The following is a 24,147-nucleotide window of genomic DNA, read 5'->3' on the forward strand; positions in this document are numbered from 1 at the left end:
CAAAGATATTCATGGGTAATAAAGTTCAGTAGGGGGATGTAAAGTGAGTATAGATGAGCAAAAGGTTAATATGAAAAAGGACAAGCAGATTTTTAAATGAGGTTTTTACAAGCTTATTAAAAAGGATAGTTAGAAGAGTTAGGAAATCCACAGAAGAAGCAGAGTGGAGGATAAAAGAGTGACTGATTTGGGGAAAATAAATACAAGTACACTGTCTCAAATACAGCTATCCAAAAAGCAGAGATGCCTGAAAACAGGATGTCTTTTATAAGCTGCCATCCATGAATTTTAATTTTGAGTAAAATAATTTACTGGCTTGTTTGGCTAGGTGCTGCAGTGGCACAGTGGCGCGCTAGTTATCAGCTTTGCGTGCCAGTCTTTTTCTGCGCTCCAAGTGGTCCAAGCATTTCAAATGTTTAGATTAATTAAGGACAGCCGACATGGATTTCTTCAAGAGAAGTTATATTTGAAAAATGTAATTTTTTGTAGAAATAACCAATTTGATAGGTAAAATTTCAGATATAATGGCTAGTTATAAATTGTGAAAGCCGTATTTAATGTTGCACAGTACTAGATGATAAGTGATGCTAAATAAAACAATTCTTTGTACTGCAAAACCTTATGTCATAAAATATTGGCATGTTCACTTACTATCTCTGGCAGCTTAGTTGATAAATCTATAGTAGTATATCTATATATCAATAGTAGTTTTTTAAAAAGTTTGAATTCAAAGTCTGATGATGACCATGAAACCATAGCCAATTGTTGTAAAAACCCATCTGGTTCATTAATATCCTGTTAGAGAGGGAAATCTGCAATCCTTACCTGGTCTGGCCTACATGTGACTCCAGACCCACAGCAATGCCCTCTGAACAAGGGCAATTAGGGATGGGCAAGGGCTGCTGGCCTAGCCAGTGGCACCCACATCCCATGAACAAATAAAAAAAAATCTCTGTAGAATATTCAACTGCAGAATAAGCTATTTATGATTCATAGCACAATGCAAATACTATTAAAAAACAAATGGCCTGTGGTGCAAGCAACAATCTTTAAAAATAAAAATTTTGACCAAGCAGGTTAGAATGTACAGTGATGACTCTAGAATTGTTGCTCTAATACTATAAGCATCCAGTCTCTATCGCTTTGTGTCATAACTGTAAAGAGTTTGATCAGGATAGGTTTTTAGGTTGACATAGAAGCTACTTATTTTGAGAGAGAATATAAATTTTTTAGTTAATCTCATATTTTAAGAATTGTTCCTGCCTTCATGCTAGGAATCTCCTCAGAACCAACTATTCTGACACCAAACACTGAAAGCAGCTGTGACTTGACTACTAAAACCAAATCAACAAATGACGACAGTACTTCGCTGGACCTCGAGTGGGAGGATGAAGAAGGTAAATATACTAACTTTTCAACCCCAAATTTTAATGATATCACTGTGCAGAAGCTCAGAATCCCAATAGGAAAGGAAGCTCAGCCCTAGGAAACCTTCCCAGAAGCCACTGTTCTTATTACACTGAGCTTATATTAATCTAAATCATTTGTTGGATATGCAAAACCACTTTTCTATCTCTCAGGAGTTTCACCCTGACCCGTTCCTTCTGAGATTTCCAAATTAGCTTTTTGTTCATAGATGCTTAAACATAACAGGGTAACAGAAGAACATGACTTGGTATGAGTCAGGATATGGACAGCAGAGCTTTGGATGAGTTCAAGTTTACTTTTCTTGAGTGAGATCTTCTATATCTGAGCAAAGTTCTGGTTTATGAAAAGCAAATTCCACCTGTTTTGCCCTCTGCTGTCATGTTTCTCTTGAGTAATACCTGACTTGAACCTGCCAGTTGCTCCATTGAAACAAAGCAAAGTCCCTTTTTTTAAAGAAGGGATTGTTTTGTTTGGAACTTCATGATCTCAAAAAGAACTGGTGATTTTACTAGTAACTGCTTATCTGAAACTTCAGGAAACTAATTAATCATTCTTCTTCTGTATATTTTATATACACAATTGATTAACCTGTCATTGACTTAGAAACATATGAAGAATCCTTTCCGTGGACCAGATTTAGTGGTCTTGAGGGCCTGGCACAGGACTCATTGACAACATAAGATAATCTGTTGGTGGATATATAATCCCTTAGATTCTAGAACAGTTCCTAAGAATTGGAAGCTGGCAAACATCACCCTGATATTTAAGAAAGGAAGAACAGAGAAAATAGGGACCTAAGGTCAGTTAGCCAAACATCAGTAGTAGGCAAAATGCTAGAATCTATTATTAGGAAGGTGGTAACAGGGCACTTAGAAAATCGTAATATGACAAGTAGATTCAACACGGATTTGTGAAAAGAAAATTGTGTTTTACAAACCTGTTAGTTTATGAGGATGTATCTAGTAAGATAGGTGAGGGGAAAACAATGCATGCAGTGTATTAAGAATTTCAGGAAGCATTTCATAAGATGCCATACAAGAAGAGGCTATTACACAAGACTAACATTCCTGCAATTGGGAACAATATATTAGCATGGATTGAGAATTGGTTAATGAACCGACAGAGAGTAGGATTAAACAAGACATTTTGGATTTGACACTGGTGGGGTCCCACAAGTTATTTGACCCAAGCTGTTTACAATCTATATTAATGACTTAGATGAGGGAACTGAATGTAATGCATCCAAGTTTGCTCGCAATACAAACTTGAGTCGAAACGTACCTGATGAGGATGCATAGAGGCTGCAGAGGGATATAGACAGAAGGGGTGAATGGGCAAGAACATAACAAATGTAATGCAATGTGGCGAAGTGTGAAGTTATCTGCTTTGGTAGGAAAAATAAAAAAGTAGAATATTTTTTTTAAATCGTAAGGGACTGGGAAATGTTTGCATTCAGGACTTGGGTGTCCTTGTGCATGAATTACAGAAGGTTAACATTGCAGGTACAGCAAACAATTAGGAATGCAAATAGCGTGTTAACTTTTGTTACAAAGGGATTGGAGCATAAGAGTTGAGATGTCTCATTTCAGTTATGCATGGCATTGGTGAGACCACATCAAGAGTACTATGTGCAGTTTTGGTCTCTTTACCCAAGGGAGGGCATACTTGTCATCAACAAAGGTTCACTAGATTGATTCTTAGAATGAGGTCAGGAGATTGTCTTATGAGGAAAGATTGAGTAGACTAAGTCTATATTCCATGCAGTTTAGAAGAATGAGATGTGATCTAATTGAAACATTTAAATTCCTAAGGGCTTGACAGACTGGGTGTGAAGAAACTGTTTTCCCTGGCTGGGAAATCTAGAACTTCATAGTCTCAAAATAGACTGAGATGAGGAGAAATTTCCTCACTCAGAGTTGTGAATTTTTGTAATCTTCTCCTTTGAAAGCTATGAATGCTCAGACATTGAGCATATTCAAGACAGATCGATAGATTTTTGGGTACTAAGGGAATTAAAGGATATGGGGATAGTCGGGGAAGGTAACAGATCAGCTATGATCTTATTGAATGGCAGGCAAGCTTGAAGGGCAAATGGCCTACTCATGCTCCTACTCTTATCTTCTGAATGCAACTGATATTCATTTGCCTTAGCATCATATTGTGTGCAGTTCTGGAATCCGTATTATAGGAAAGATGTGATTGCACTAGAGAGAGTGCAGAAGAGATTTACCAGAATGTTGCCTAGGCTGGAGAGTTTTAGTTATGAGGAGAGATTGGATAGATTGGGGTTATTTTCCCTTGAGCAGAGGAGATTGAGGGGGAACATGATTGAGGTGTATAAAATTATGGGTGGCATAGTTAGGGTAGACAGGAAGGAACTTTTCCTCTTGGTGGAGGGATCAATAACCAGGGGGCATAGATTTAAGGTAAAAGGCAGGAGGTTTAGAGGGGATATGAGGAAGAATTTTTTCATCCAGAGGGTGGTGGGAATCTGGAACTCACTGCCTGAAAGGGTGGTAGAGGCAGAAACCCTCATAACATTTAAGAAGTATTTGGATGTGCACTTGGCGATGCCATGGCATACAAAGCTATGGGCCGAGTGCTGGAAAATGGGATTAGAATAGTTGGGTACTTGTTTGACCGGTGCAGACTCGATGGGCCGAAGGACCTTTTTCTGTGCTGTACACCTCTAACTCTAGCAAGTGAATTAATCTCCTTCCCCATGGACGAACAGCCTCATGCGAAGGCTGTAAAATTATATAAGGTGGCAAGGGGTTAAAGATTGTCCCCATGTAGCCATACGTGCTCTCATTCAGTGCCATTACCTACATTGATAGGAAAATATTCCTCACACTCGAGTTCAGCCGGTTTTCAACTGTCAATGAAATTCTATGCACCAGTGCTTCATTCCCAAGCAGTTGTCAATGTCTTCATGTCAAAACAGTCCAGTAACTGACCTATTTGACTGTTAAAATGATGTCTTGGAGTATTTGCTGAGTGATCAAGATTATCTTCAAAATCCATGGCTCATATTATCTATGCATTATCCCAGAACACCAACTGAGTGCAGTTAGTGAGGATATGACATCCGCCATAGTAATTGTCAAAAATACCATTGGCATCATGAGACCATGCTTTAGGTACTTACAACATCGAAGATTTCATCAAAGGTTTCAAGAAAATTTCCAGAGCACAACTTTATCCTACAAAGAGGTATTATCTGAGAGATCCTGGAGGAGGAAAGACATCCTGTCCACATCTTCTCTATGCCCTCTGCAATGGCACTGTAGACTTTCAGCTACAGTGCCATTGATTTTTCATGCAATTTAAGCCTCCCATTCATAGCCTTTGATAAACATGCTGACAAATCTTTGCAACAGTACTTTCTACACACATGCCAGTTTCAGGGCATCCAAATTTTTAAAGACCACATAATTCGTGAATGTTTAGTGTTTGTTTCCATGTTGCATTCCTTTGGAGATGATGTGTGATCTGTGCTTTTAAACCTAATCCCATGTTTCATCTGGGTGCAACTTTAATGACACAAGTATACAAAATGATTGGCTGTTGTGTATGCATAGCAGCCACTTGAGATTGATATGATCCTCACATCCTAGCAGTAGAGTCCAGAGATGGAACTGCAGCAGGCTACATGTTTCCCACTGTGTGGCTTTATGAAGCTGCATTTTTTCTGTATAAACAAATTTCTGGATGAAGCCTCAGTCTATGTACATACATCTAATTTTTTTTGTACCTTCACACTTTACTTCACACTATTCCCCAAGTGATGGAAGGATTCACAGGCCAGTTAACAGTCTGAAAGGCCACAACATGACACTCCTCCCATATCCATAACCATTTTTATACCAGCTGATAGGGTAGGTGTTTGGGTTTTATAGGCTTCCATAGCCGATACAGTGAGGATTACCCATACTCACCGATTGAAAATATTCCATTTGAAGTCAACCCAGAATTCAGAACCAGAGCACTGTCTCCACTCACCTTAACTGTCTGGAGCAGGATTTGAACCCTGCACGTTCTGTCTTAGAGGCAGGAATTTGGTCACAAAGCCTCAGGCTTGTTCGAAATACACACTCTTAATGAAACGTTTCTTCCTGTGCTGCTATTCTTGAAACTTGCAGCCCTCTCTGCTGAAGTGATGGCTTTCTTCATTGCCTCACTTCCTCCAGAAAAATCTCTGTGGCTCCATCTGAGAAATGGTCAACTCCGCAACCTCCTGATATGTCAGATTATGTCCAACTTTGCCTGAAATCTGATATCTTGACTTCAGGGGAGCAGAAGTGTTTCCCCTAGCCTCTTGAGAGGCCCTGAAACTACCTCTGCCGATCATGGCCTGCCCCCTCTCTCCCAACCACTCCTCTCCCCATCCTCCCAAGTCCATGGACTTTCCTGGGGTTCCTTGGCCAGCAGCTGAACAGAAAACCGAACTTAAAAAAGAAAAGATAGAGGTCCCACTTCTAAATTTTTTTAAATCTGTTTTAGGCCTCCTTGCTTCCTGGTAAATCTCAGGGCCATTATCTTTGGGGCCTATGCTTAATCTGCTGACTTTTTAATGAAGGGTATCCTTACAAATTACCCCTATTATGAATATCTTCTTGAATCCAGTGGCACCTGTTGATCTTTTAAACAGTTGGGAGTGTTTTACTTTTATGGAAGGTCTCTATATAGATACTTATAAGTAGCATCATCTTGTGACCTGGATTGAATATTTGTGTTCACTGTACAAATGTTTCTTCAAATTTCTGAAGACAAACCAAGAAAACGCTTTGAAATCCTTTGAGTTGTTGAGTTATTTTATTTCAACGAGTGAGCAATAGCTATTATCAGATTCACTTCAAACAATACAATGTATGCTTGCATCATGATTTAAAAAAAACACCTTGCTTCCTCATATTAGTGGATCGTCTTGCTCTCCTATAGGATGTGTTTTAAATTATACTGCCAGCATTTCTGTCTTTCAGCCTGCCTAAACCTGTCTATTCAAAAACTGGGCCACCCTGACGGCCTTCCAATTCTCCTAAAAGATCTTCCCTGTCTCTCAGCCTCTATCTTCCACCTACCCTTCTTTAATCTCTGGGGGATACCAACTTCCATTTAACATATTGACCACTTTTCATCTGGGTGCCTTTTTTAAACATGCAGAAATACACCTAGCCTAACAAACCAAACATTAAAAGTAGTTTATTTCCCCCCAAATCCTTGCTATAGTAAATCGTCAAAAAATGAAACATGACAAGTGTATTTTATATTTTCTTCAAGTATATTTCAAACAATGGTGATGTTGGGCAATGATGTGATGTAGACCCTGTCGATTGTTTATTTGCCGGTGTCTCATTTACTAGTTGCTTTTCTTGTCTAATGTAATAGTATTCTAATTAATGCAAAGCGTGGTGCCACAGTGTGACGTAGCACAAATAGTAAAGCGTGGCTTTATGTTGCAGCTTTTCACAAGCTGAGTATAAAGTCTGGGGCTGCTTTAAATAGAGACAATTCAAAGGCAGATCTGTAACAAAAATAAGTTCTTTTTTGTCTTGATTTAACTTGGAAATGTTCCTTTAAATTTAGTCACAGGCATAGTTATTTTAAAAGCCAACTGCTGCCAGATTCTTCTTATACCAAGCTTAACTCAATACAAATATTTCATTTTTTTGTTCTAGCAATCAAGTGAGGGTTGTGCAAACTGGGATGTTGATGTCACGGTGATGTTTCTGGGCTAGTAATCCAGACCACCCAGGCTATTGCTCTGGGGACACAGGTTCAAATCCCACCACAGCATCTGATGGAATTTAAATTCAATTCATTCATTAAAAAATCCTTAATCAAGTCAGTAATGGTATCGGATTGCCATAAAAACACATCTGGTTCAACATGCCCTTTAGGGATGGAAATCTGTTGTCCTTACCTAGTCCAAACCAGACCATTAGCAATGCGATTGACTCTTAACTGTCCTCCAAAATAGCCTAGCAAGCCATTAAGTTCTACCATACCACTACAAAAAGGAATAAAACTAGATGGACCACTCACCATCGACCACAGTCAACCTGCAAAGTTCTCTGTACTAACATCTGAGAGTTTAGCCAAAGTTGCAAGAGCTGTCCGACAGACTAGACAAGCAAAAGCCTGAGGGTCATACTCACCGAATCATACCTTTTACAGCCAATGTCCCAGACACCTCCATCACTGGCCAGACAGATCCAGCACAGTAGCATACAATCAGGAGGAGAGTTGCCCTGGGTGCCCTCAACATTGATTCCACACACCAAGTTGTCTCATGGCATTAAGTTAAACATGAGCAAGGAAACCCGAGACTTCAATGCTCATCATCAAAAGTAGCTCATAGCAACACGACACACCGAGCTGACCAAGTTCTGAAGGACATATCTGCCAGATTGGGCCAGCAGCAGATGCGAAGGGAAGCAACAAGAGGGGAAAAACCTACTTAACCTCACCCTCCCCAATCTACCTGTTGTAGATGCATCTGCCCATGGTGCTATTAGTAGGAGTGACCACAGCAGTCCTTGTGAAGCGCCATCTTTGCACTGCGGATCATCCGTCCGTTGCATTGTATGTCACTGTCACTGTGCTAACTGGAATAGATTCAGAACAGATCTAGCAGCGCAAAACTGGATGTCCATGAGGCGCTGTGCTATCAGATTAAAAATCTGCAGTCTGGCTATACCCAGTCATGAATAGTGGTGTACAGTTAAACAACTAACCAAAGGCTCCACAAATATCCCCGTCTTCATTGATTGGGGAGCCCAATACATCAGTGCAAAAAGCAAGGCTGAAGCATTTGCAACCATCTTCAGCCAGAAGTATTGAGCAGATGATCCATCTCTGTCATCTTTACATGATACCAAGAAACAGCTGAAGGCACTGGATACAGAAAAGGCTATGGGCCCTGACAGCATCCTGCTAATAGTACTGAAGACCTGTGCTCCAGAACCAGCTGTGGCACTAGCCAAGCTGCTTCAGTACAGCTGCAACACTGGCATCTACCCGTCAATGTGGAAAATTACCCAAATATGTTCTGTCCACAAAAAGCAGGACAAGTCCAATCCAGCCAATTACTGTCTCATCAGTTTACTTTCAATCATCAGCGGTGATGGAAGATGTCGCTGACAGTGCTATCAAGCAACACTTACACAGCAATAATCTGCTTAAGGTGCTCAGTTTGGGTTCTGCCAGGGCCACTCAGCTCCAGACCTCATTGCAGCTTTGGTCCAAACATGGACAAAAGAGCTAAATTCAAAAGATCAGGTGAGAATGACTGCCCTTGACATCAAGGCAGCATTTCACTGAGTATGGCATCAAGGAGCCCTGGCAAAATTGAAGTCAATGGGAATAGTGGCGGGGGTGGGGGGGCATGGGGATTCTCTCCATTGGTTAGAGTGATACCTAGCACAAAGGAAGATGGCTCCCAGTCTGGTAACGCCTCAGTTTTAAAATTCTTATTCTTGTTTTCAAAACCTCGTCCTTGTTTTCAAATATCTATATAGCCTCCCCCTCCCTATATCTGTAATCTCTTCTAGCCCCATTGCCCAATGAGATTTCTGTGTTGCTCCAGTTGTGACTTCTTGAGCATCCCTTATTTTAATCGCTCCACCATTGGCTGGCATACTTTCAGCTTCCTAGACTCTAAGCTCGAAAATTCCCTCCCTAAAAGCTCTCTGCTTCTTTATCCCCTCACTTCTCCTTTAAGATGCTCCTTAAAATCTACCTCTTTAAAACTTGCCACTTCTGTTCAGCTTTCTTAATATCTCCTCATGGGGCTTGGTGCCAAATTTTGTTTGAAAACACTTATAGAGCATCTTGGCACATTTTATTTTATTAAAGATGTCTCACAAATACAAATTGTTGTTGCTGAAACAGTTACGCTAATTCAAGAAATAAAACATTACTGTTCATTTAAGAAACAATATCTAGCGATGAAAAATGTGACACTGAAAACCTGAATAACAGAATGCATTAAGTCCAGCAAGCAAACTGATTTGACATTTATGGATTTGTGGCAGTATGTGCTGTGTAATTTTTGATCTCAACTGTCAATGAAAGATGGCCATTTTTTATAATTCTACATTATTTGGGTGAGTAGGAATCTGCATGAAATTATTTAAATACCTTTGGGAACTTGCCCAACTAAGTCTAATGTAATGCAGAAGAATGGAGTTCTGTAATCTAACTGTAGAACTCCTAACCTCATAAAACAAATTCAATTATAGCCATTTGGAAGAGATGGTCATCCATCATCGTTACATAATAAATTGTAAACGTCCTGTAAGTGTGTTGTGATCTAAATATAGACCTAAACAAAGGCGCTGCGTCTGAACAAACCAATGATTAAATGCATCAGGTAAGTGACTTGGTTCTTTTTCCAACAGAGGTGGAAAGCCAACAACACGGGAAAGGTGTTCTAACTCAGTCAAATATCACTTGGAACATCCTTGTTTTCTTTACCCTTGTGTGAAACATCTTTTAAATTAATTGCTGAGCATTCTAATAAACAAAACAAAATTATTCATCATTTCTCTTTGAAGGGCTTGTGGAATGGATTCCAAAAATCAACTATCAAGATCAACAACTTCAGAATAAATACCCTTTCCCAGAAACATGCCAGGCAACTTATATATGGATAACCTCTTTGACACTGTACAATTACAGATTGTAATAATTCACTGAATGACTGATGAGGCAGAATCTTGTTGAGGCAACAGGGGTCTAGCCGGGTGCTTGGAGAGCCAATGAGGGATCTGTGCTGCCTCTCTTTGGGAAGGCCCGCCAAACCACAAGCCAGTCAGGCAGTGGCGAGGCCTGCACTCGGGCTTCCCCTGGAAGCAACAGCCCAGGGGCAGAAGTCCTGCTTAATGAGATCTGCCAGCCAGTCAGAGGCTGGCAGCTCTTGTGCAAAGCAGTGCCACAGAGGAGGTCATGGCTGCTGCGAGAAGGACACCCCCTGGAGTCCCAAAATCACGGAGTGACTCAGGACGCGGGTAAGTAATGTGGGGGGTTTTGCAAGTGGTGGGGAGAGGGGGGCAGGGGATAGCTCTCAGCAGGGCACCCCTTCCCGATGTGCAGGCCCTTGATCAGGCACTGAGTGCCTTTGATCGAGGGATCCCTGCCCGAGTGCTGACGAGCTGCCCGTACCATTGTAGCTCCCACGAAATCTGCATGGCAATCGGCCCGTCTGCGGCCAGGTTAATTCCAGTGGCAGCGGGATGAGGCCCTTAAGTGGACCTTAACTGCCTAGTTAAGGGCCTCTATTAGTGGGGTGAGAAGGTCGACCATGAACTTTCCCATCCAGAACTTAATTTCAGAAAGGCAGCAGGATTCAGGTACGCCACCATCCCACCAAAGTACATGTCCTTTCTGCTTGCAAGCTTGCTACCAGTGAGAGCACAAGATTCCACCCATCAGTTCTTTGTCTGGCGTATAATGGCTGTATCAATCAATAGATGTTGTATTTTAATGTATCATTTTTGGAAGTGATTGGGTTCAATTAGATTACTACCTAATCAAGGATCTATCCTTGGCCCCCTTCTATTTCTCATCTACATGCTGACACTTGACATCCAAATACACAACACCAGATTCCTGATGGCACCCAGCTATATCTCACCGCCACACTTAACTGTTTCACTGTATCTGATTTGTCACATTGCTTGTTTGGCATCCATTACTGGATGGGCGAAAGTTTCTCTAACAAAGTATTTGGAAGATCAAAATTATTATCTTTGGCCCCCATCACAAGCAGTCTTCTCTAGTTACTAATTCTATCCCCCTCCCTGGCCACTATCTAATGCTGAACCAGACTGATTACAACCTTGCCATCTCGGTTGATCCAGAGCAGAACTCCTGACCGTTTCCACTCAATCACCAAGACTGCCTATTTCCGTAACTGGCCTGTTTGCACCCTGCCTCAGTCTTTCTGCTGCTAAAACCCTCATCCATACTTTTGTTACCTCCCAACTTGACAATTCCAATGCTTTCCCAGGCAACCCCCAATATTCAATAAATTTAACCGCATCTATAAGTCCTTACTCGCAGCAAGTCCCACGCACTTATTCCCATTCTCGTTGACTTAATTGGCTCCTGGTTCAGCAGCCCCTTAAATTTTAACATTTTAATCCTTCTGCCCAGATCCCTCCAAGGCCTCGCCCATCCCTCTCTAACTTCCCTTAGTCCCTCCATCCTACGAGAACTCTCACCTTCTCCAATTCTGGTGCTTTTCTGATTTCTTTTGTCTCACTACTGGTTGCTATGCCTGCAGTGGTGTAGCTGTCAGATTTGAAATTTTCCCTCATAAACTTCCCCACCCCTCTACCTCTACCTCCGGTTTTAAAAAATATCTTAAAAGATATCTCTTTGACAAAGCTTTTGGTCATTAATCCTGATATTTCCTCATGTGGCCCAGTGTCAGATTTTGTCTGATAGTGCTCTTGTGAAGAGGCTACAAAAATATTAGTTACTGTTGCAGATTGTGACGACCACATTTTTTTATTGTTAAATAGTAAAATTGTAAAATTTGATCTCTTTTTGGTAAGAATGAAATAGAAAATAATTTCTTCACCTGCTTTGCTATTAAAAACTGAGATCCCTAATTGTTTTTTTTAAAATCCTGGGTTAAAACAAAATACTTCTTTTTAATTCAAGGAATTAATAGAATGATTCCAATGAGAGAACGCTCGAGAACAGAAGAAGACATACTCCAAGCAGCCTTAAGGCACAGCAGCCATAGACCTGGGAGCAACCCCCTTTCTGCATCAGATGAATCAACTGGACTTGAATGGGAAAATGATTTTGTCAGTGCTGAATTGGATGATAACGGGAATTCTGAATATGCAGGTTTTGTGAACCCAGTTCTAGAACTCTCTCCGAATGAAGTGAAAAATACAGACGGTGATCAGCAGAGTAGGTAGTGATCTTGCCGGATCATGTGGATTGGTTGAGACCAACTTTTTAGGACCTTGCAAGAATGTATTTCAACTCTAGTGGGACTTTTTAACCTTTTGAGTGATGGCCTGACTCTACACAGACTGCAGAAGAACATGACTGCTTTGTATCGTGCTAGCACATACAATTTATAATTAAGTGCAATTCTTGTAAACTTCCAGCTTATGAATGATTTTTTTAAGCCATTGGGTGTTGATTAAAAAGGCTCTGTTGTAAAGGGAAAATATGTTGTGAAGTTTAATTGATGAAACTTTCTAGCTACAAGATGCATGTTTGTAGGTATTCATTTTTATGAGCCACTGCTGTCCTGATTGTATAAGGAGTAACAAATATTGGATACACTGGATTATTAAACTGGTTTATTGATCACGTTTGATCATTACTGTTAAATTGATATGTAAATATCATGAAGCCTTATGGGATTGATTTTTTTCTTTACATACCAAATGAACCTTGGTTCGTTTTAAATTATACTATCATCTCTATTGAGTTATTCTTGAGTGTTAACTCATATTTCTCCAATATATGTTTGTTACTTTTTTTCAAACAAAAATATTCCAAAATTTCAGGTCAATTAACTTAATTAGCTTGGTTCAGTGATCTATGAATATGCCAATTCCTATATCTCTTGTCACCTTCTGTTCCTGCTATTTCCTCCTCAGTAGCAGAGTTAGCAGTTTGTGCCATCATGTGACTGGGGCCCTGACAGGCCTTAGCTGAAATAAAGCTTTCCTTTAAAATGGAGTGCATTCGACTTCACATGCATGTCGGCTGCGATTCCAGTTTGGGTCTCCTAGTATGGACAGTGATTCATGGTATAATGGGTTAATTTATTGTTCTGTTCCCCGTCTAACATGCCTTCAGGTTTCTCTCGTTACGTATAAACTAAAGCCTCATTTTTGTGCTGACTGCAGGGGTCGTTTGTGAAATTAGTTTGGAGAATATTAGAATGTAAGGAATAGCAGGAGTAGGTGATTTGGCAGTTCAAACATGCTCCACCAATAAATCTGATCAGGCTGATGATCTACCTCAATTCCAGCTTCCCGTACTATCCCCATATCCCTTGGTTCCATGAGTATCCAAAAATCTATTGATTTCTGTCTTGAATATATTTAATGACTGAGCATCCACCGTTCTGTGGGATAGCGAGCTCCAAAGATCCTGAACCCTTTAATAAAGAAATTCTCCTCATCTCAGTCCTTTAATGGCGGACCCCTTATTCTGAGACTAGCTCTAGACTCCCCAGCTAGGGGAAACATCTTCAGAACCTCCACCCCATCAAACCCCTTAAGAATTTTAAGTTCCACTGAGATCAGGGAACATAGGCCCACTCTACTCAATCTCTTTTCATAGGACAACCTCCTCATCCCAGGAATTAACCTACTGGGAAAAGGCTGACAATTCACAACTGCCCCTAAATTTGTCACTAGACTGGCATTTTCATTCAGAAGTTACAAGAATTACCTGCTATAGGAACTGTTAAATAAAAACATGGTAGTACAGCGGAGAAACTGTTCTGAGATTAAAGGTAACATCTTGTTGCAGCAGAGCGAACTTCACTCTGCACCTGTGTTAAATCTGGCCTGGAAATATTTGAGATTTGGTATCTGTACTAAGAGTTCAATATTCCATTCTCCAGTACTGTCATGCAACTTTAAGCATAAAAATGTCATCAAAAAATTGCTTCCAATTCTGCTGTTTGTTTTTAACAAGATTAAAAACTTAAAATTGTGTAGTTTTGTCAGGAAATGAAGTTGTAAGCTAAAATCAGCAACTACTAACTGAAGTTGTTTCTTCATTCTCTAAAATATTTTCAACCGGTTGATTTAGTTTGTTTAGGCAGTCTAATAGGCATTTTAACTTCCAAAACCCGATACCAGACAATTTGTGACAGCTGTACTAACAGGATACATGCATTTTTGTGATTTATATTTCTCACATGGCTCACATGCCCATAAGCTTGATGGAGACCAAGCTGGTGGATAAGCAAACTGTGGATCTGGAATAAATACTGTAATTTTCTGAATTTTTCCCTATAAAATTATTTTTAAAAATCAGGTGTGTATTACACATGGTAACAAATCAAAATGGGATTTATGCAGCGAGTCATGAATATCTTTTCCAGGCTGGTTGTGAATGATAATGCGTACTTACCACTGAAATGCAACATTTCCATTATTTTAAATCCAGTCACCTCCTAAGGCATAAATGAGAATCATCCGTTGTTTCTATTAATTTTCGAAGTTATAAACTTAATTTTTTGAAAGAAATGATCAATCTTGAGATTTTCTTACATTGATCTACCTGGTGAATATATTCTAGAAATTGCTGCTTGAGCTGAGCCTGCCTCCCACATCCAGGGGCCTTGGCTTGCTTGCCTTGTGACCTTACACTTTGGCAAACTAAAGGCACAAGCTAACATTTGCTTCATTGACATTGGATTTCTGTGCTGCTGGTTACCATGGTTTTCAGCAACTTCTGTCACCTAAAGTTTGAAGGCTGCCGTGTAGCTTGCTCTTTTCTCTGCTGTGTTAATGATTAAAATTTTTACTTCAAAGCATTAGTATGAAGAACACTGCCTTGTTCTGAGGAACTTATCTCTGTGTCACATGCTACATTCAATCAATTGACAATATTGTCAGCTCGTTCGGTCGACTTGGGTGGGAGCCAGCCAGACATCTATTCATAATTAGGATGGGAACAGACCCTTCTGCTGAGTTGAGTTTTTTCACTACTTTCATCAATAAATGGTCACTTTGACGGCTGTATTGCAAAAGTTTAGGTGTATTATATATGTTGATAAAGCAAATTTGATTTTGAAAATCGGGATACGTATTTTATTTGGAAAATTATGGTACGTGCAAAACCAATACAAAAGCAAAATAATGTGGATGCTGGAAATCTGAAATCTGTCAATACTGTTAAGTCTGGTAGCATCTGTGAAGATAACAGGTTTAACATTTCAGGTTAATGACCTTTCATCATCTGAATATTTTCCTCAGTTAGCATTGTTTCAGATCCCAGTGGTAATGAATTTGCTATGAGTCACACATTGTGTCTCATCACGCTTAATCTATCATAGCAAACACTGACATACATTGTGTGCATATTAAAGTCATACTAATTGATGAGTATTGTTCAATATTATATACTGCCTCCCTCCAGGATTTAGCCCAAGTGTTTGGATATCTTTATAACTTTGTTATCCTATCTCGTTTTCTCCAGTTGAGTTTGAGCGGTAACATTTGTATCCAAGGCACTTTTTGAGACTGATTGATAAAGGAGGATGAATTGTTGCACAAGGGGACCCACAACCAAGCAATACTTCCCCTAGCATGTTCCCCTTACCCCACCCCCAATCTGCAAGTTGGTGATTTTGTGATCAGCTACAGTTATGGGAGCAAGCCAGTGCGACACTGGTTCAAACTCAGGAGAGGGCATTACATATTCCATAGGTTTTGTTATTGGACACTCCCAGCCACTATGAAGGTTGACATGATAATTCTGTGAAAATATTTCCCATATTCTTGATAAACAATATATGACCTGCGGTGAGATGTTACCCAAATGTCAAATTCATTAATGGCCTGGATCTTCCGGTCAATGCCGAAGTGGAGGTGTATGCCACTGACACCGTTTGAAAGCGTGCTGCTATCTTTTTACATTGAAGCAACGGGGACTTCCTCTCCCGGCTGCAGCAAGGAGCGATTGTCGAAGGAACTCAGGAGGATTAGTGAATGGTAAGGCACAGATGTGGTGAAGCCACATGCCGGCTTTGAGATCATCAGAGGAAGGCATGCCCCTTGAGGTCCTGCAGTCCTCTGGTAGGTGCTGTTTTCAGCTTTCTCCCCCTTTTTTTCCCCCACTCTACCCACCACAGCTCTGCTGAACCCCTTCCCCACCCCCAACACTGCTCACCTTGTTCCCCTCCAGTCTGCTCTCCCCATCCCACCCCAAACTTTCCAGCACCCAGGCTCTGCTCACTCCACCTTCCCTCCACTCCCCACCCTTGCCTGCTCAGCTCCACTGATGTCAAAGAAGAGTTGGGGTAAGTTGGTGTGTGGATAAAGTGATGAGCAGAGCCAGGGGTACAGGAGTACTTTGACACTCCTGATTTATAGGGCTGTGCTGCTGGAGCAGGCTTTATGCCTGCCAGGAGAATCCCTAGATAAATCAGTGGAAATAATTGTAAGTACCGGGCAAACAATCCAAATTTACACACTGACTCGTCCCGGCAGGATCATCAAAGTGGGTTTTCAGAGCCATTTCTGGCAAACTTCAAGTTCTGGGTTCCAGCGTAAGTTGGTTCCAGTGCGACCCTCAAATGCAGGAAACATCTCAACTATTGTGGCCAGAAGACCTGGGCCATTGTATTTATTTACAATTTATTGGACAGCAAATTTTGCAGGATTGACAATTCTGAGTATAATTAGTCTCTCAGGCCCAGGCATCACCTTGTAGGTTCATTGTTTCCCACCACTTACCCAAGACCAAGCAGGGCAAGAGCTGATTAAAATTCAGTGTTTTGTTCCTTCTAACTGCACCACTGACTATACAGCAAATAGAAGTAGGCCAGATTGGTTGCCTGGTCTCAAAAGCTCAATCAATAATCCTAAGATTTACTTCCTATGCTTTACACTGTTTGTAAGGCACGTCAACAGCATGTACCATTCCAAAGTATCTTACTAAACACAAGTTAGTTTTGCCAGGTAAACAGTTAATTATTTACCTGTTATCCAACTGGACTATTTGCCCTCAACAACATCTCACCTTGCAATTCTTTCCAGCCAATGGCTATGATACAAACTGCACTTCACTGCCTGAGATGCAATGATCTCTTGATTGTACATCATTTTGTTGATCTCATGCTGGTTTGTGTGTACGCCATGGACTAATAAAGGACAGGACTCAGTGACCGCTTGTCAATCATACCTACATTACCTACATTTATCTTGGTTAGCAACTGCTCTAATTGTCTTGTTAGTCACACCTGATAGCATAGATTTTCCAGATTCTAGCTGTTAAATGCGCTGTTCCCTGTGGAAAATCTCAGTTACCCAATCAGTAATAGATCTGGGTATTTGGATACATGGGATTTGGTCCCTTCTTAGGTTGTTCAATATTAGTGGCTGCAAAGATCATCTGTTGCAGTTAATCAAGGAATTGAGTCGAGGCCTGATACTGTGGTTCAGACACATCCTGATATATTAAATGTTCAGGTATTTTCATCACTATCTCTGTTAGCTCATAGGGTGAAAAGTTCTTTAGCATTATTTCCCTGATCCGAGTTGATGGATTTTGGAAGTGCATATATGGTCTTTGCATTGGCCTGTCCTGTCGCTTTGAGTGTAAGAGGCCCAATAAGTAGGACAAATGCGTAGCATGGAAATCACACCACCTCTGTATAATTATGCAGCACAGCGATGTCCAGATAATACTCAGGGAAGAAATATTAAGATTCACCTCAGATTCTCAAAAATAATCGGGTTCACCAGGTTCGGTGGTTGTGAGACTCTGAACTTTCCTTTGATCTCCTGTCTAACAACTCTGGGTAGCGAATGTGGATAACAGATACACTAGTGCTAATCCCAATATGTAATTAAAATCTATTTGTAGATTAATCCAAAGCTTGACCCAGGGGCTAAAAAGAGTGAGGAAATTAATATCGGCAGAAAAAAGTATTGGAGAAACTTAAGGGGCTAAAATCCGACAAATCCCTTGGACCTGACGGTCTACACCCAAGGATTCTAAAAGACATAGGTGCAGAGATAGTGAATTCATTAGGTATGATTTTCCAAAATTTCTTGGATTCAGGGACAGTATCATTAGATTGGAAGTTGGCAAATTTTACACTGCTTATCAAGAAAGGAGAGAGAAAAAAACAGGGAGCTACAGGCCAGTTAGCCTAACATCAATCATTGGGAAATGCTGAAATCTATTATTAAGGAACATTTACAATGCATTTCTAAGTGTATTGTTATGACTAGTAAAACCATATTGACTTGTTCTAAAGGGCAGTCCTGTTTGGCAAATTTATTACAGTTTTTTGAGGACGTACTAGTAGATAAAGAAAAAAACCAGCAGATGTAGTGTACCTGGATTTCCAGAAAGCATTCCATAATGGGAACATAGGAGCAGCAGTAGACCATTCGCCCCGTTGAGCCTGCTCATCATTGGCTGATCATCTACCTCTAGTCTCTTAATCCCTCTGGGAGGATGATCATAAATGTACAGCTAATGATCTTTGCCAACATGCTGGGGGTGTCCTTTATCATCCTTGTTGTCCTGTACTATTATGTTGCTGTTAACAACCTCAAGTAGCTGGAATAATGGAATTCCGACCTACTTTTGTGTCAAGAGGAAATTTAGAAACATTACATTTGATCCCCACATCCAAATCATTTATATAGATTGTGAACAGTTGTGGCCCAAACACTGATCCTTCCAGAACCTCACTAGTAACAGCCTGCCATCCTGAGAATGACACTTTTATTCCTACTCTCTGTTTTCTGTCTGTTAACCAATTCTGAATCCATAGCAGTTTGTTACCCCCAATCCCATGTGCTCTAATTTTGTTTACTAACCTGTGTGAGACCTTATCGAAAGCCTTCTGAAAATCCACTGGTCCTCCTTTATCTATGATACGAAGTAGCATCCTCAAAAGCTCCAACAGGTTTGTCAAACATGATTTCCTTTCATAAATCCATGTTGATTCTGCCCAATCATATAATTACTTTTGAAGTGTCCCATTATCACATCCTTTATAATAGATTCTCACATTTTCCTTACTACTGATGTCAAATTAACAGGTCTGTAGTTCTCTGTTTTCTCTCTCCCTTTCTTAAATTTGCTACTTTCCAGCCTGTAGGAACCTTTCCAGAATCTATAGAATTGTGAAAGATAACCGTCCACTATCTCTATAGCCACCTCCTTTGACACCCTGGGATGTAGCTCATCTGGCCCAGGGATTTAAAAACCTTCAATCCAATTAATTTTCTGAGTACTACCTCTTTATTAATACTAATTTCTTTCATTTCCTCATTTTCACAAGTCCCTTGGTTTCCTAGTATTTCTGGGAGATTTTCTGTATTCCTCCATAAAGACAGACACAAAGTAACTGTTTAGTTTCTCTACCACTTCCCTTTTCTCTATTATAAATTCTCTTGCCACTGCTGGAAATGGACCCACATTTGCCCTTGTTAATCTTTTCCATTTCACATGCCAAAAGAAGCTTTTACAGTCCATCTTTATGCTACTTGCTATCTTGCATCATATTCCCTTTTTCCTTTCTTTATTAATTTCTTAGTCATCCTTTGCTGGATTCTAAATTATTCCCAATCCTTGAGCTTACCACTTTTTCTTGCAACCTTATAAACCACTCCCTTTGATCTAATGCAATCCTTAACTTTTTTTTGTTAGCCACGGTTGATTCACCTTTCCAGTTGCGGTTTTGTGCCTTAGAGGAATGTATATCTGGTGTAGACCATGTAATACTTCTTTAAATACTAGCCATTACCTGTCTACTGTCAAATCATTTAATGTATTTTCCCAATCCACCATTGCCAACTTGCCCCTCATATCTTCATAATTTCTTTGTTCAGATTTAAGACCCTAGTTTCAGAATGAACAATGTCACTTTCAAGCTTAATGTGAAACTATCATATTATGATTGCTATTTCATAATGGCTCCTTTACAGCAAAGTTATTAATTAGTTCTTTCTCACTAATTATACTAAATCCACATAGCTGATCCCCAATTGGTTCCTCAATGTACTGCTCCAGAAACCCATCTTGCGCACACTCCAGGAATTCATCCTGCACAAGATTAGTGCTAATATATTGGGCAAACCTAATATGTAAATTGAAGTATTCCATTATTACTGTATTACCCATGTTACATGAAGCTCTAATTTCCTGATTTATATTGTGCCCAACATTACCACTACAGTTTGGTGATCTATAAACAAATCCCACCAATGTTTGCTGACTCTTGCTATTTCTTAGCTCCAACCAAACTGATTTTACATCTTGATCCTTCGCTCTAAGATTCTGTCTCACTGATGTACTGATCTTGTCCCTTATTAACAGTGCTACCCACCTCCTTTTCCTCTCTGTCTATCCTTCCTAAATGACACATATCCACGAATATTCCAATTCCTGGTCACCCTGTAACCACATCTCTGGAATGACAATTATAACATACCCATTTACCTCTATTTGTGCCTTCAAATCATCCACCTTATTGCGAATGCCAAGCGCATTCAGTTTGAGCCCTTAACTTTGTCTTTTTAATTTTATTCTGCATCCAATCCTATTTGATGCTTGCCTTCATCTCATCTGCCTTCTAATTTCATTTACTACTTTCCTACTTCCTGTTACCAGTTTTGCTTCCCTCCAATCTGAGCTCTCTATCAGGTTCCCATCCCCCTGCCACACAAGGTTCCACACAAAAGGTTATAGACAAGATAAGGGCACATGGAGTTAGGGGTAACATATTGGCATGGATGGAGGATTGGCTCACAGACAGGAATGGGCATAAACTGGACTTTTTCAAGTTGGAAGGCAGTGAATAGTAGAATGCCACAAGGATCAGGGCCTCTGGTATTTACAATCTATGTTAATGACTTGGATGTGAAGACAGAGGGTAATGTATCTAAGTTTGCTGTTGATACCAAGTTAGGTAGAAAGGTAAGCTGTGGGGAGGACACACAAAGGCTGCAAAGAGATATGTAGACAGGTTAAGTTAGTGGGCAACAGGATAGCAGATGGAGTATAATATAGGAAAGTGTGATGTTATTCACTTTGGTCATAAAAAATATTCTGCTTTTCTATTCTTAAAAGATGAGAAACTTCTAATTGTTGATGTTCAAAGAGACTTGAGTGTGCTGTTATAAGGAGCACAAAAAGTTGGCATGCAAGTATAGCAAGCAATTGGGAAGGCAAATGGCATGTTGGCTGTTGTTGCAAGGGGATTGGAGTACAGAGATAAAGAATTTGTGCTACAAGTGCACGGGGTTTTGGTGAGACCACTTCTAGAGAACCATGCGCAGTTTTGGTCTCCACCTTTGAGAAAGGATATACTTGCATTGGAGGTAGTACAGTGAAGGTTTCCTAAATTGGCCTCTGGGATGAGGGGGATATCCTATGATGAGAGGTGGAGTACATTGGGCCTATATTCTCTGGAGTTTAGAAGAATGAGAGGCAACCTCACTGAAGCATACAAGATTCTGAAGGAGCTTGATAGTTTCTGCTGGTTGGGAATCTAAAACATGGGGTAATTCTCTCAGGATAAGGGATTGATCATTTAGGACTGAGTTGAGGAGAAATTACTTCACTCAAAGGGTTGTGAATCTTTGGAATTCTCTGCCCCAGAGAGTTGTGGATGCTCCATCATTGAATACATTTAATATTGGGATAGGCAGATGTTTGCTTTTTCAGCTATTGGGGAATATGGGGAGTGGGAGGAAAGTGAAGTTGAAACCTAAGATCAGCCATGATCATATTGAATGGTGGGGCAGTCTCGATGGAATGTGTGGTGCACTCCTATTTCTTGTGTATTGTGTTAGCTATCAGCTGACTGTGGTGCAATAGAGCCTTCTAGCCTCCTGAGTATCCCCTCCACCATTGTTGGCTGTGCCTTCAGTTGCCGAGTCCCTAAGCTCTAGAAGTTCCTCCCTACAGCTCTCTATCTCTCTACCTCAATTGCCCCCTTTAAGACACTTCTTAAAACCTACCTCCTACCTCCTTGATCAAGTTTTCAGCCGTCAGACCTAATATTCCCTTATGTGGTTCCATATCTGTTTTTTATATGTGAAGCTCCTGTGAATTGACATGGGGCATTTTGTTACATTAAATGTCCTATATAAATATGCCTTTTTCACAACCAGTTTGTATCGTACAAAATTTAAATGGTTTTTGCCTGTAATGCAGCATCCTGGCCAGAAACCATTTGCTGGCGCCTTTCATGGGTCAGAGTGTTATGAGATATGTGCATGATGGGTTTGATAAAGAAAAAAAAATTGCTCATTCTGAGATATTCCATTTTTGATCGTAAGGATCCCATCTTTCAGCTGTAATTTTTACTCATTAGCATAGTCTGCACTTGGGTTTGCTTTTTCATTATCCCTTTCTTTCAGCATCTCCTTTTGTAACTCCTTTTAAATCAATTAGTTCAGGCTTAGCCTGATTAGTTGTCACTGGGGAAAACATGTCCATCATATCCTAATCCTTTCCCTTCTATCCTCCTTCCTTAGCCATCTCATTTGCTTTAAGATTTCCCTCCCATAGATGTTCATTTTTAATATGTTCCTCGGCTTTATGAACTGCTATTTCTCTGGCTATTTACTGTGTTCTTTGCACCCATTGTGAAGGTTATTTTTTTTATAGCCTTTCTATCAGCCTCCCTTTTCCCAAATTGGAAGCTACTCTGCCAGAATGTTATACACGTGTGGAGCCCAAGTACATGTGTGGTAGAGTTAGGAACTCTGCCATTGTGTAACCAGTCATGACAGCTGCCTGCACAGACATGTATCCAGGCAGTTTAATCACTAAAATAAAAACAGAAACTGCTGGAAACACTCAGCATTCTGGCAGCATCTGTGGAGAGAGAAACAGAGTTGATGTTTCTAGTCTAATATGACCTCTTCAGAACTGAAATTTTACAATTTAATTGCTAATTCTATTTGTTCATCTATAAGTGGAACATTCTGTTTTCCTCTCTCAGTTCTTGACTTTACTGGGTCCATCTACATATACACCTTGAGTTTCAGGCAACATGCTTGACTTTCTTCGACTTTTGTAGGTGGTTTTTGTTGGTCACTTTTCTGCCTGCTACATCAGATTTTATGCCAAGCTTGGTTCATCTAGGCTGTGCTGAACCATAATATTTCTTCCCTGCAATAACAGGGTTCACTGGATTCAGTAGATGTTAGACACTGAACTCTCCTTTAATCTCCTATCTAACAAATCTGTGCGAGTGTAGTTGGTTAACAGAAACATTAGTGCAAATCCCAATATGTAATAAAATGCTTAATGGCCCTAAAGGTCATAGCAAATATTTTTTAAACTGGGTCTAAAGCAATTATATCCTTTCTTAAGGAGACCAAAGCTGTACACAGTACTTCAAATATGGTCTTACTAAGGTGGTCTACATCTGCAGGAATACTTCCTTACTTTTAAACAAGATTTCCCCTTGAATAAATGCCAACATTCCATTTGCCTTCCTAGTCACTTGTACCTACATACCAAGTTTTAATGATTCATGTACCAGGACACCCAGAGCCCTCTGTACTGCAGAGATGTGCAGTCTCCCTTCATTCAAATAATATTTTCTATTCTCCCTGCTAAAGTGGACGAGTTCAAATTTTCCCACATTATATGCCATCTGTCAAATTTTTGTCCATTCACTTAACCTATCTAAACCCCTTTTAGACTCTTTATGCCTGCTTTACAACTTTCCTACCTATATTTGTCATCAGTAAATTTAGCTACCATACATGCAGTCCCTGCATCCAAATCATTGATATAGATTATAAATAGTTGAGACCCACATCGCTGATCCCTGTGGCACTCCACTAGTAACAGCATGTCAACTGAAAATTAACCATTTAACCTTACTCTCTGCTTCCTGATGGCTAATCAACCCTTCGGGCAGAGAACTCAGGAAAAAGACAAATTAGAGGAAATGCCAATGAAAGCCTTAAAATTCCTATATAAAACCTGCTTTCCACATCAACTTTGTTACCTTAA

General features: G+C 40.2%; 3 protein-coding genes across 3 annotated transcripts in view; 2 read left to right on the forward strand and 1 right to left on the reverse strand.

Moving 5' to 3' along the window:
- Positions 1–15,222, forward strand: part of ap1ar (adaptor related protein complex 1 associated regulatory protein) — a 93,994-nt gene extending 78,772 nt beyond the window's left edge. The window contains exons 9-10 of the mRNA XM_078542865.1: positions 1,275–1,397; positions 12,100–15,222. Coding sequence (XP_078398991.1) covers positions 1,275–1,397; positions 12,100–12,365 — 389 coding nt within the window. The 3' untranslated portion in view covers positions 12,366–15,222. The remainder of the gene's footprint in view (positions 1–1,274; positions 1,398–12,099) is intronic.
- tifa (TRAF interacting protein with forkhead associated domain) overlaps positions 1–24,147 on the reverse strand; it is a 235,230-nt gene that overhangs the window by 20,462 nt on the left and 190,621 nt on the right. The gene's annotated exons all lie outside the window — the stretch shown is intronic.
- Positions 18,616–18,720, forward strand: LOC144684787 (dolichyl-diphosphooligosaccharide--protein glycosyltransferase subunit 4-like). The gene has a single exon (XM_078549052.1). The coding sequence runs from the start codon at positions 18,616–18,618 to the stop codon at positions 18,718–18,720; it is 105 nt and encodes a 34-aa protein (XP_078405178.1).

The sequence above is a fragment of the Cetorhinus maximus genome, chromosome 1 (assembly GCF_964194155.1).
Source record: "Cetorhinus maximus chromosome 1, sCetMax3.hap1.1, whole genome shotgun sequence".
Classification (NCBI taxonomy): Eukaryota; Metazoa; Chordata; class Chondrichthyes; order Lamniformes; family Cetorhinidae; genus Cetorhinus; species Cetorhinus maximus.